This window comes from Dendrobium catenatum, unplaced genomic scaffold (genome assembly GCF_001605985.2).
Source record: "Dendrobium catenatum unplaced genomic scaffold, ASM160598v2 fragScaff_scaffold_1646, whole genome shotgun sequence".
Taxonomy (NCBI): domain Eukaryota; kingdom Viridiplantae; phylum Streptophyta; class Magnoliopsida; order Asparagales; family Orchidaceae; genus Dendrobium; species Dendrobium catenatum.
In genome coordinates, this window is record NW_021320108.1 from 66,529 (window position 1) to 79,715 (window position 13,187).

The window sequence follows — 13,187 nt, forward strand, 5'->3', positions numbered from 1 at the left end:
CATGGTGAAAAAGAAGATTATTTGGTGTTCTTAGCTTCTTATTCAGTAAATCTGGCCTCCATTTCCTTTATGGCTGAAGGAAAAATGGGACACTGGGGTACGAATCAATCTTCTAGACTGTCAGATCATTGGTACCCTCCTCCTCCCAATTGGATAAAGATTAATGTGGATGCTTCCTTATTAAAAACTTATAAGGCCGATATTGGTGGTATTATTCGAGATAGTAAAGGAAGATTGCATTTGGCATATGGTCATTCTTGTATACATTGGGACATTGCTTCTCTTGAGCTTTTCTCGGTTCAGTTCATAAAATAGATCAAGAAGGATCGCTTCCAAGATTGTCAAGGAGTTATTATAGAGGGAGACAATTATAATGTGATCAAATATTTGCAAGGCTTGGAAGATAAGTGGAAAGATGATCTTTTATTGTTGAAGGATCATAAGTTAATTTTTTTTAATTGGGTAAAAAGAGAATGTAATAAACTAGCAAATCTCTATGTTAGCTACGCCATTTGTAGTAATTTTTATTGGGAGGATTTATCCTCTAATAAGATTCTTTCCTTGTTCTATAATTTGTTAAAGGATGAATCAAGTGGTGCTATTAGTTTGTAGTTCGTTTCCTTTGATTTATAAAAAGTCAGCCTTGTGCTTCTTCCAAAAAAAACCAAAAGATGTAGTTTATCTACATAGTTAACATATAAATATTTTAAAAAAGTCAAGAAATGCATTGACTGAATTACTCAAATATAAAAGGTAAAGTGATTTACAAATCTTTGTCTCTTCAAATCTTGTAGAGATATCACAAATAAGATATAGGTTAGAAATAGAGATTGAAATCTGAAGAGAATTTTCGAACTCAATATCTATTTTTATCGTCTCTACAAGTAATTAACATAAATATTTAGCCTACAAAAACAAAATATTAAAAAAAACACTATCAAAGTTTAAAGAATAATAAGGGAACATCATTTACCAAATTTATCGATTTCGTAAAAAGCACCAATCTATTTTCTTCTCCAAAATGAAAAGTTGTTACATAAATATTTAGCCTTTCATCTCTGCAACTAAGCAAAGCTGTTACATTTGACTCAATAGAGTTCTGTCTAGAAATGTTCCCTCTACTTGCAAGTTCACCAGCAGGTCTGGAAATGTTCCCTCTCTGCAGATTCTGCAGCCACCTGAGCAATGGAGGATGCATCATCAAATTCCATTTTCAAAATTGGATGTTTGAAAGAAGTGGTGCCCTCACTTCGATATGAATCCCTTACTTCCGGCACCCCAGCTTTCCCTTCTGTTAACAACAATAGTAAAACCATCAAACCTCAAATGAACTAGTAATACCCATTACTTTGTAGTAACCAATAGGGAAGTAGTTTCTGCTTCGCCTGATTCCCTGGAATCATTTAAAGCAGGTGGTGGTACAAGAGGGGTTGATCTCAAGTTAGCATGAGAAGAGTCAAAACTAGTCGGTTTGCTTGGTATTTCAGTTTGATAAAGTTTTGAGGCTGATTCAACCTGGTTGACTTTTGGAGGAAAATTGATATTTAAGGGCTCCATTGACATCTTGGTGGCACCGCCAAAACTGCTAGAACCATTCTACAAAATAGCAGAAAAAAAAACTTCAATTTTTACAAGCTAAAGCTTAAAACTAATAAATAGATTAAAGTTGAATCAGCAATGCAAACTAAGAGGTCCTCCTTAGGTTTCTGAAGTTCCTCGTCAAATGCCTTTGAATCCCATTTGACATCATGCTCTTTAGCAATTGCAGTTAGTATCTTCATTTTCGTCTCTTTGTCAGGTGTTTTTGCTGATAATTTCTCAATACTCTACATTTATTAGAAAAGGCAAAATATTTGGCAACCAATAGAAAACATTAACAAATTCAAATGGGGGCCAAATAAATTTATTAACTAAAGCAATCTTATCATTGGAAAGATACACCACAATCTGGTCGAAGTTCAAGTGCTGATGTGACAAACTCTTTCCCATACTTTGCCACAAACTGCTTACGTGCATCCATAAGTTCTGGTATATCTGCACACCTTGGAGTATGGGAAAGAGTTTGTCACAATGAGATGCTCCTGTGAAGATGTGGCAAATATCACACTAGATATTGGTTCCTTTAGATCAACGGGACAGCTCCTGTAAGTTTTGTAAAATCAATTCTAAAAAGATGAAAAGGGCATAATGCATAGCATGCTGTGCACAACCACTAATAATTTACTTCATGCTGTAAACCCAGCGAAAAATAGTTATCCATGTTCCTGACAAGGCATGACATAAAACATAATAATCAAGAGTTGTAAACTCAAGTACTACAAAGCCCAAGAAAGAAGGCATTTTTCTTCAAACTATGCCATTCAAAAGATGAATTAGGTTTGCTTCTGTTTTCTACATAAAACAAATCATGAAGGATAAGATTGCCTGTGCTTTGAAGCATTTTTAGGAAATATTAATGTCATAATTCAAAACTTCTAAATAGGTCATAACATGCACAGAAAGATTTTGACTCCAGCACCATATATCAAGAAGTATGAGAAAGGGCATTATAAATACAATGTGAAGATAATACTGCTGAAACTTGTGGGCTCCAAAAATTCGGCCCCGGCCTCCGCCCGCTTTTTTTTTTATTCGGCGAGGGAGTTTTAACGGAATAAGTTCTGAGGTAAATTTTGGAAGGCAGATGGGTTTGTAGATAAGACACTACCCAGAGATTTTGCCCTCATTTTATGAGGACTTTATGATCTGAGTTCTGGTTTCCTATAGGCGCAAGCCCCTATAGTTAATTATCTCTCCCGATCACGAGAGAGAACTTTTGATTAAGGCTAGTCGTCACTCAGATACGTAGAGAACACGTGTATCTGGAATATAGTAGCAGCACTGGGTTAGGAATTTGAAAGATTAGATATTTTGAAATTTGAAGAGTTTGATATTTAAAACTTGAAATTGCACCATCTTATACTTAAAGCGGATGGTGGGGGAATGGATGATAGACCCAATCAAGATCCCATGGTTCCGTCGTCCCGGGCCATCGTGATCCCTGGTCTACTTAGTCAAAGGAGGTCACCTGACAGAAGGATCATTGTCAGCAGCTATGGGTTGCTTCGTCCAAGGGGACTAGACTTGGGGTGGGTATTTGTCTAAGGGGACAAATTTGAATCCACCTTAGCTTACAGAGGGCTTTGTGCTCTATTGATCATATCCTATTGATTCATATCTCAAGGATTTGATGCCAATAAGTAACGCAATGGCGCTGGCCATAACCGGTATTTCGTGGTGTCATTTGGCGGCAAAACCACTCGGTTCAGAGGGCCCCGGGTCATAACCGTTTACCTGCAGTGCCATTTGGCGGCAAACTACCGGTTAGAGGACACGTACCACGTCCTTATTAGTAGGAGATTATTTGAGAATGGATCCTAGTGATATTTTTGACTAGGCATTTGGCCCTTTTGTGAGCTGATGTAGTTTTTAATTTGCCCGCCTCGGCAAACTGTTACGGAGGGCGGATGAATTTTGCTTTAAGTGTTTAATGGTTAGATTTCCATCTTTAAATATTTTTGGAATTTTTTAGATTCTGGATGATTTTTGGTTTTTTTGGGTTTTTGGATTTGGAGTTTGTGGAGTTTAGATTTTCTGGCATTTGGATGGAATTTGAAAGTATTTGTGAATCCCTCCGGTTGAGATAACCAATCAATACGGCTATCATCGGGGTGTTTGGGGGTCATTTCCATTTGATTGAACCTTGTGAACTCTATCAACTGTCGACAGAGGATCAGGTTTTATAGGCTTTATGCCCTTGATAGTGAATTATATTGATTGTAGGCCTTGAAAGCCTAATATGAATGTATTAAAACAAATATTCTGGTCGCCACGGCCATATGTTTTTTTGATGGTTCGAACCATGCCGACTTCTATTGACCAGTATAGAAGGATCAGGTTCAAACTTGAATTCACTTATTGACCTGCGTAGCATCCCTAGACGTCATGTGTATACCAATAACACACTCGCCGGGGCCCATGCGGGTGTTTGGGTGCATTTTATAATTGAACCCTATCCACTCCTTTTATCTGCTTAGGAGGATCGGGTTCAAAATTTGATAACCCGCGCAGCATCCCCAGACGTCACTTGTGTACCAATAACATGCTTGCTAGGGCCCATGCGGGTTCTATGATTGCTTTACCCCTTTTAGTGTACCTATGTGTATATAAACTATGGTGCATATGCGGGGGTATTTTTAGAATATTTACATAATGCCTTCTGTCCGCTAATACGAATGTTGCGGATCCGGTGGTTTAGCATTGTAGTCTTGTGGATGCCTTCTGTCTGCTCGTATGAGTGTTGCAGATCCGGTGGCGTGGCGCAGCAGCTTCTGAATAGAATTGTTCGTTGCTTCGTACAGGTAGACTGTCGTGCACTACTCGTTGTTTTTTGTAGGTGGATCGTAGTGCACTAACTAATCTCCTATTTTTTATCACAAAGGTCTGTATTGGTTGTAGTATCATAACCCTTTGCTCTTAACAGATCAATATAGTTACTTAATATTGATTAGCGATTGATTATTAAGTTAATGTAGCATTCATTAGATTCCCCTCATCATCATTCATGAATAGTTTGATGTATATATTTGTATTCATAAATGACCTTCATATTTGGCATGACATGCTTCGGCACTTGTTGTGAATAGAACCGTTGTGTATGCTTTGAGTTCATTCCACTACTCATAGAATTGAATGTACATGTTTATGTTACAGTGTTATTGATGACATAAACATCTGGCATTTATTTCATATTTTAATCTTTGGTCATTGCTTGGATACTATCTCATTTGAATGATCTGAGGTATCTAAATTTTGTCAAGCTTTATTTGTCTAACCTTTAAGAATTTGTTCCTCATTCATCTTACATTTCTTGCTCATATGCTTACCTTCATTTGGATGATCAGGACAAATACCATGGGTCAATCATCATTTGATTTGTAATGTGAATGATATCATCTACATTATTATTGGTTGTCAATTAGTATTCCAACCAATATGATAACTTCTTGTTATTTCTTATAAATCTTGTAGATTGATTGCAAGCATATTGTTGTATCCTCCCAATTGATCTTTCTCTTTATGGAAAAATCACATTCATTGTATCCTTTATATGTCATGAATTTCCCATCTATTTGTTGACATTCATGCATATTCCTTTGAATGTATTTGGTTATATCATATCATTACATATAAAATCTTTCTACTTGAAGAAGAGAAGATCATATATGCTTATGTATCGCTCTTCAATATTCATTGGTACCCCTTCATTTTGGTCCCCATTTGTAAGAAGATTGTGTTGGTTGTAGGAGAGCAATCTTCAAACATTTCTTCTTTGCACCACCGCTCTCTTTCTTTACATATGCTTATAAGAGATATTATCATTTGCATATGATTGATCAAACATTGTGACTTTCCATTGAATTGCATTTGGAATGACAGTTCCATTCACATCTTATTCATTCTTCCAATAGAATCCACTATTGCTCTTCTATTAGTGTTCATTTGAATATATGCCAAATCATAAGATATATTGAATTTGACTAACTCAATGCCCCAAGTCCAAATTGAGTTCAATTCATGTTTATTTCTTCAAGTCCAAAACTTGTAAAGTTCAAGCATGAGTCCATTTTGAGCTTATGCCCATGACACTTGGTTCATTTGTTCTTATCATTAGATTTTAAATCAAATGCAAGTTTAAGTTCATTGGATGCTTAAATCAAGTTTGTGTCATTTGCAGTTTGTTCAAGTCCGAGCTCAAGTTCTATATCTGCAAATTTTAGTTCAATGTCAAAGTTCACTATCTTCTGGAGTCTTTGCATATTCATTCAAGTTCTTGGTTGAGTCTAGTTCAATTTCATTTGAAGTTCAAGTTCAAGTGTTGTCAACTTGGTTCAAGTTCCAAGTACAGTTCTAAGTGGTCAACTTGTATCTTTATTTAAGCTTGAATTCGTTTTAGAATTGAGTTCAAGTCCAAGTTCTTGTCCCTTTTTTTGTTCAAATAGGTCCGAGTGCAAGTTCTCTTATAGTTGTTCAAGTTCATTTGTGCCCTTTGCAATTTGTTTAAGTCCCCTGAATCCTTCTTGCAAGTTCAAGATTGAGTCTTTGTTTAATTCAAATTCTCTCTTGAGTTCAAGCCCAAGTTCTTGTTCTTTTCAATTTTGAATTTGAATTAAGTCTTTTATTAATGTCTTTGGAGTTTAATCAGGTCTAGGTACGAGTCTCATTTTTATCGATTTGATGTGCAAATAAAGTCAAGTACGATCTGTATTCACCCAAAATTTTGGCAGCCTCCCAGCGTCTCCCCCGTTTAGGGGAAAACGACGAGAAACTGGGCCTTTCCCACCATGTGCAATAAAGGCGTGTATGGTAGGTGTCTTCGGATGAGGAAATCGCGACTGTGATTTTTGTTCCTCCCACCACGCTCAATAAAGGCGTGTATGGGGTCTTTGACGGTACCTGTTTAAAAATGCATAGTTTACTTTTCCCCCGCTCGGGGGTACTTATGAGTGACAAAATTTGCTTTCCCGTCGCTCGGGGTACTTATGAGTGACCCCGTCTAGCCGTAGGTGCCGCACCGGGGTCCCTTCCCACCACGCGCAATAAAGACGTGTATAGGCGGTTTTCTGGTGCGTCACAAACGCCAAAGTAGAGTTTAGGGGATTGCTCGCCTCGTCGTAGGCTTCGGACCGGGGTCCCATCCCACCACGTGCAATAAAGGCGTGTATAGGCGATTTTCCGGTCCGCCGCATACAACGAAACGATAATCTGAGTTTTAGAAAATTTGTACCTTCGCAGGGTTGTAGATGTTGGCACATGGAAGCTCGAGGATCAAGGGAGATAAGTATTTATTAATTGTAATCAATATTAATTGTAAGAATAATTAATTAATTATAATCCATAATTAATTATTAATTATTGGTTAACTATAATTAGTAAATAAATCATAATTATAATTAACATGTGATTAATCATAATTACCAGAAATTAATTATAATTAACCAGATAATTATAATTACTAATTAATAACTAATTATTAATTAATTATAATTAATAAATAAACTATAGTTATAATAAAGTAATTATTAAATAGAATTAATAATTATTATAACTAATTAAATTTTAATTTACCGAAATTGGTCGAAGAAATGATCGGGAGCAGAAAATCACATAAGATTTTTATTCGGTATCCAAATTTACAGCAAAAATTCAGTCAAATTTTTGTTAAATCCATCCGAATAGTTTATGTGCTCGCGTTAGATCCCGGCGATGGGTAAATCCTAGATTAAGGATTTAAGGATTTACGGCTTAATCCTGTATTTACTAAATCCCTTGGTTCGGCAGATTTAAGGGATTTGGCCAAGCAGAGCGCGTAAAGGAGAAAGTTATTTTCACAAGTGAGCTCCAGCAAGTGAGCTCCCTGTACTTGACCGATCAAATGTAGCAACTTCCGATCTGACAGTGAAGGAAGCGTCGGGTATGGAGTCGGACAGCAGGGAGGAGTTCGGTCGGGATTAATGCTTCAAGTGGTCAGTGCTCTCTCCCCCCTCTCTCTCTCTTTCTCTCTCTCTCTCTCTCTCTATCTATCTCTATCTCTCTTTCTCTCTCGATTTCTCTGGATCGGGAGAACCAGAGGTTGGTACAGGTCAGAGGGTGGTCGGGAGTTGGTCGGAGTAGTGGAAGGGGATGGGAGAGATCGAGAGTTTTCGCATGTGTGAGAGTCGGGGAGAGGAAGTGTGGAGTCGGAGAGGCTTCCCTTTCATTTTATAGATGCGAAAGAGGCGAGAAACGAGGCCGTCGTCACAAGATTCGGGCAGGGATCACGGAGAAGTGATCGTTCGGTGCCGCTCCATATGAATTTCAGCCGAATATTCAGAGATTTGGATAGGATTTGCGGAGGTATTTCGGCAGGTATGTATTTGTATTTGATTTCATGATTTTTTTGTCTTTGTACATAGGTCAACAAATGCCCCCCAATAAATGTGATACGCGTCTAGAGCGAATCACGTTTATTGTAAGCTAATTGACCCCGTGGATCTCTAGATATTTATTCTAGATATTACACTAAGGATTTCACTTAGTGGAACTCCAAAAGTTTATTTGGATGTCACACTACAACTTTCATTTAGTGGATCTCCAAAATTTTACTTGGATGTCACACTAAGATTTTCATTCTTCATAGATCTCTTGGATATATCAATAGATGGTTGAGATATTGATTTCTTTTGTCCTGTGCTTTGTACTACGGATAATGATGGAGGATTACTTGATTTGTCTTTGTTGACTTGTTAGGTGATTTTTGTACATTCGGCCCTATGCTTCTAGCTTTGGCAGGCTTGTTGAAGGAGTTGATGCCGGCAACCTAAACCTTTTAGGTTTGTATTAGGTTGATGGAGAAAAGTCATCAGTCCATAGCTTTGTGCATAGCAGACTTGTTGATGAGGGAATCCACTTAGTTCAGCCTTGGGCTTTATATGAACTTCGGGATAATTTTCTTCGGTCCTTTGCTTTGTGCTTTGACGGACTTGTTGAAGAAAGATTCATTCAATCCTTGCTTTGTGCTTTACGGATTTGTTGAAGGATTTGTAGGTTATGGATTCAGTTGATAGTATCGAACGTAGGTAGTATCTTGATCATTAACCACTTGAGAAGACTTTAATCTGAATCACTTGAGTTCAACAGATCGGGAGAGCTGGGATTTGACAACTCTTTGTCCTCTAGTTGCTGAGATGGAGGTTCCTCTACTACGGCCTTTCTTCTTATGGCTTGTTGAGTAGATGGAGCTGCCAACGATATGGTCATATTTGGGCTTGTTGAATCCGACCATTTACACCCATCCAGGCTTCAGACTTGAGCTATAAGAATTGCGCTTCCCAATGCTGATTTTACTGAAGTTGACAGATTTAGAGTCATCCTTCGTGATTTTAGATTTTGGAGCCTACAAACATTTGGTAGTCATTCGAGACTCATCTTCTTCTTGGAACTTTAATTCTCCGGTCATTTTGGGAGAATTTTATAGACTACGACCACTTGAACTTGTTGAGCCAAATTTGCCTTCGTGCTTCCTACGGTCTCTACTAACGGGTTGACGAAGTGGGGGTTCTGCTACTACAGCCTTTCTTATGGCTTGTTGAGTAGACGGAGCTGCCAGCGATCTGGCCATATTTAGGCTTGTTGGATCCGACCTTTTACACCCATTCGAACCTTAAGCTTCAGGCTGTCGAAAGACTTCAAGCTTCTTCGGCTCAATTTTTTAGGAGTGTGTAGTGACAAAAGTCTCTTTATTGACTTTTGAATCTCGATTTGTTGGAGAACGAGTTGTCTCGATCTTTTGAGAAATCACCTGCATATACTTTGAAAAATACATATTTGTATTCTTTAGCACAAAAGAATATTTGGATTGATAATTTTAAATATTTATTCAGGGATCTCGGCATGCAGCGAGATGTCAACCCGAATAAATATTTAAAATGCCCCCTATCTCGCAGGGACATTTTAGAATGGAATAGATTTGGAATATAATATTTTAAATATTCATTTGGAGGTCTCGGCATATAGTATGATGTCGACCCAAATGAATATTTAAAATGCCCCCTATCTCGTAGGGACATTTTGGATTGGTTTTGTATCTTTGAGATTTTAAATAGACCTGTCAAAAACGGGTCACGGGTCGGGTTCGGGTCCAACCCGAAATTGACCCGACACTGTTCAACCCGACCCGACCCGACCCGTTTTTACAAACGGGTCGATTTTCCGAACCCGAACCCGACCCGCTTCGGGTCCGGGTCAACCCGACCCGACCCGCTTCGGGTATATTTAATTAAAGGGGGATTTTGAAATGCATTCTTGCTATACAAGAGAATTTTAAAATATAAGCATGTATTGATAGATATGCACAAAAAACTTTGGTCATCATAAAATACATTATACATGGAATTTTCAAGCATGATATTTCTTTAAATGTCGGCCGTTGATAGGGGGCATAGGTCTCCGACCGTTCAGATCAATCAACTGATGTGCTCCTCCTTGGTACACCTTCTCGATGATGAAGGGGCCTTCCCGATTGGATATGAATTTGCCACCAATTTTTCGATGTGGAATGATTGGTCTTCTCAGCACCAGGACCAATTCCCCTTCTTGAAATGCCCGAGGGCGCACCATCTGATCAAAGGATTTTATCATTCTTCCTTGGTAGATTTCCAGGTTTTGTTGAGCTTGTAATCTGAGTTCATCAAGTGCGTCGAGCTCTTCCATTCTAAAGCGGTCATTTTTCTCTTGAGTGAGATCATTCTGTATTGCTACCCGAAGTGACGGTAGTTCAATCTCCAATGGTAATACGGCTTCAACACCGAACACCAATGAATAAGGAGTGCTTTGGTTGGCATTTTGTATGTTGTACGGTATGCCCACAGTGCTTCATCCATCTTCATAGCCCACTCTCCTTTATTCTTGGTGAGAATCTTCTTTAGTAATTTCACCAGTGTTTCGTTGAATGCTTCTGCCAATCCATTTGCCCTTGGATTGTATATGGATGAATATCGTCAATCAATCTTATGCCGATCAAAGAACTTATAAATTTTTGTACTCTTGAATGCAGTACCATTGTCTGAGATTATTCGACATGGCACACCAAATTTGTAGACAATATTGTGGGTGAAAAAGTTGATCACATGCTCGGATGTGACCTCTCTGAACGGAGCTACTTCTTCCCACTTGGAGAAGTAGTATGTTGCTGCCAGAATGAAATGGTATCCCGTTGATGATGGCGGATCTATCGGCCCAATTATGTCAGTGCCCCAACATTCAAATGACCAAGATGCTATTGTCGGGTGCAGCGGATTTGGAGGCTGATGTATAACATCACCGTGGATTTGACACTCGTGGCACCTCTTAGCGTGGTCAATACAATCTCTGGCCATAGTTGGCCAATAATAACCCATTCTTTTGATTTTAGCGGTCATTTTAGGACCTGACTGGTGTGCTCCAAAAAGCCCTTCATAGACTTCTATTACTACTTTATCAGCTTTCTTAGTCCCTAGGCACCTTAGCCACATTTGATCAAAAACTCGTATGTACAAGGTGTCATTGACAAATACGTATCGCAATGCCCTTTTTCGAATTTGTGCGATCATAGACTTTTCTGTCGGGAGTTTAATTCCTTTGAAGTAGTCAATGAATGGATGCCTCCAATCATTTTCGACTTCAATATCTAAATAGTCCACCACGATTCTGAAGCTTGACTAGCTTTACGTCTCTTGGCCACATGATATTTTTCTGGATAATTCTCCATAACGATCTAATGGAGAGGTTGAGGGTCACCTGAAATTTTATCTTGTTGGCTTGAATCTAGTATTTCTTCTGCCCTCGGGAATTATAGCAGAGCGGGCTCCAAAATCCTATGAGTGTAAACTCCTATGAATATAGGCCTCTCCTCGTTGATGTTAGCCATTTCTTTGGCCAATTTGGCCAGACAATCTGCTTTAGCATTCTATCATCTAGGAACTCAAGCCATTTTGACATTTGGTACTTGCTTCAAAAGCTCAAGGGCTCGCCGATGGTAATGGGCCAATTCAACTTTGCCAACTTTATAAATACCAAGGACCTGATTTATCACAAGCTGAGAATCGCCAAAGATTTGGAGATATTGGATTATGACATTGATCGTAATCTTCAACCCAGCTATCAGAGCTTTGTACTCAACTTCATTATTGGTATGAGGTTCAGTCAAACTGAACGAGAACCTCATTATGCCTCCCTCAAGAGCTACGAAAATAAGACCAATGCGAGCTCTGGCCCTTGCAATATTTAGAGGTCGGGCAAGTCTAATAGATGATGCCCCATCAAAGTTCATCTCCTAGAATTATAATTTATTTTCTTCCTCAACCTGCATAATCTGCTCATCGGACAAATCATCATTAAGTGGAGAGTCTGCTGGGATCGGATGTACAGCAAGAAAATCTACCAAAGCTTGACCTTTCACTGCTTTTTGTGGCATGCATGTGATATCAAACTGTAATAATAATACTGCCCACCTGGCCAGACGACCTGTCAACACGGGTCTTGTCATCAAGAACTTCAGCGGATCGATCTTTGATATCTTTGTGATTTTGTGAGAAAGCATATAATGACGAAGTTTCTGAACCGCAAAAATCAGCGCCAGGCAATGCTTTTCAATAGGAGAGTAACGGCTTTCTGCTCCGATCAACCTCCGATTGATATAGTAGAGTTAATTTTCCTTTCCTTCTTCATTGTGCTGGGATAATAGTGCTCCGAGGGACTCTTCTAGAGCAGCCGTATACAGTAGAAGAGGCTTCCCCGGAATTGGCGCTGCGAGAATGGGCGGATTCAACAGATATCTCTTGATGCTATCAAATGCCTCTTGACATTCTGCATCCCATTTGAAACGGACATCTTTCTTCATTAGCTTTAAAAATGGCGGGCACCTTCCCAATAGATTTGATATGAATCTCCGAATGAAAGCCAGTTGTCCTTGTAGTGAGCGAAGCTGCCGAAGGTTCTTTGGAGGTGGCATCTCCATGATCGCCTTGATCTCATTGGGGTCGACTTCGATACCTCGATTATGGACAACGTACCCCAAAAATTCATCTTTAGATCATATTTTTTGATCCTTTTAAATACAATCCTCAAGTCATCTAGTTGATATCTTCGGTTCATGCTCTTGACAACAAGGTCGTCTACGTAGCACTAAACCTTTTGATGTATCAACTCATCAAATATATGCATCATTGCCCGCTGGTAGGTTGCACCAGCATTCTTCAGGCCAAAGGGCATAACTGTGTAGCAGAAGATGCCGATGGGTGTTCTGAATGACGTATGTTTTTCATCTTCGGGCGCCATCTTGATTTGATTGTATCCTGACGATCCATCCATGAAGGAAAACATGTCGTAGTTGGATGTATTGTCCACCAGGAGTTCGGATACAGGGAGTGGAAAGTTATCTTTTGGGCATGCCTTATTAAGATCTCGGAAGTCAATACAGATACGAATCTACCCATTCTTCTTCTTCACTGGGACAGTATTTGCAATCCAGTCGGCATACTTTTCTTCTCGTATGAAGCCTGCATCTATTAGCTTCTTTATCTCAGCAATCACCTACTCTTCAATCTTCAATCTCATTCTCCTTGGAGCTT

The 13,187-nt window shown here is 38.9% G+C and overlaps 1 protein-coding gene across 5 annotated transcripts; it reads right to left on the reverse strand.

The window, feature by feature from the left end:
- Positions 1–968: 968 nt before the first annotated feature.
- LOC110112068 lies at positions 969–2,644 on the reverse strand. 5 transcript variants are annotated; one of them, XM_020844155.2, is made up of 5 exons: positions 1,912–2,644; positions 1,686–1,826; positions 1,516–1,596; positions 1,250–1,291; positions 969–1,178 (listed from the first exon to the last, which is right to left on the reverse strand). In XM_020844155.2, the coding sequence occupies exons 1-4, from the start codon at positions 2,014–2,016 to the stop codon at positions 1,265–1,267; spliced, it is 354 nt and encodes a 117-aa protein (XP_020699814.1). In that variant the 5' UTR covers positions 2,017–2,644; the 3' UTR covers positions 969–1,178; positions 1,250–1,264. The 5 variants fall into 5 exon arrangements, 4 of the variants coding, with proteins under 4 accessions (XP_020699814.1, XP_020699812.1, XP_020699813.1 ...); XR_002304984.2 differs by having other exon boundaries at positions 1,250–1,596; XM_020844153.2 differs by lacking the exon at positions 1,250–1,291.
- Positions 2,645–13,187: the final 10,543 nt, after the last annotated feature.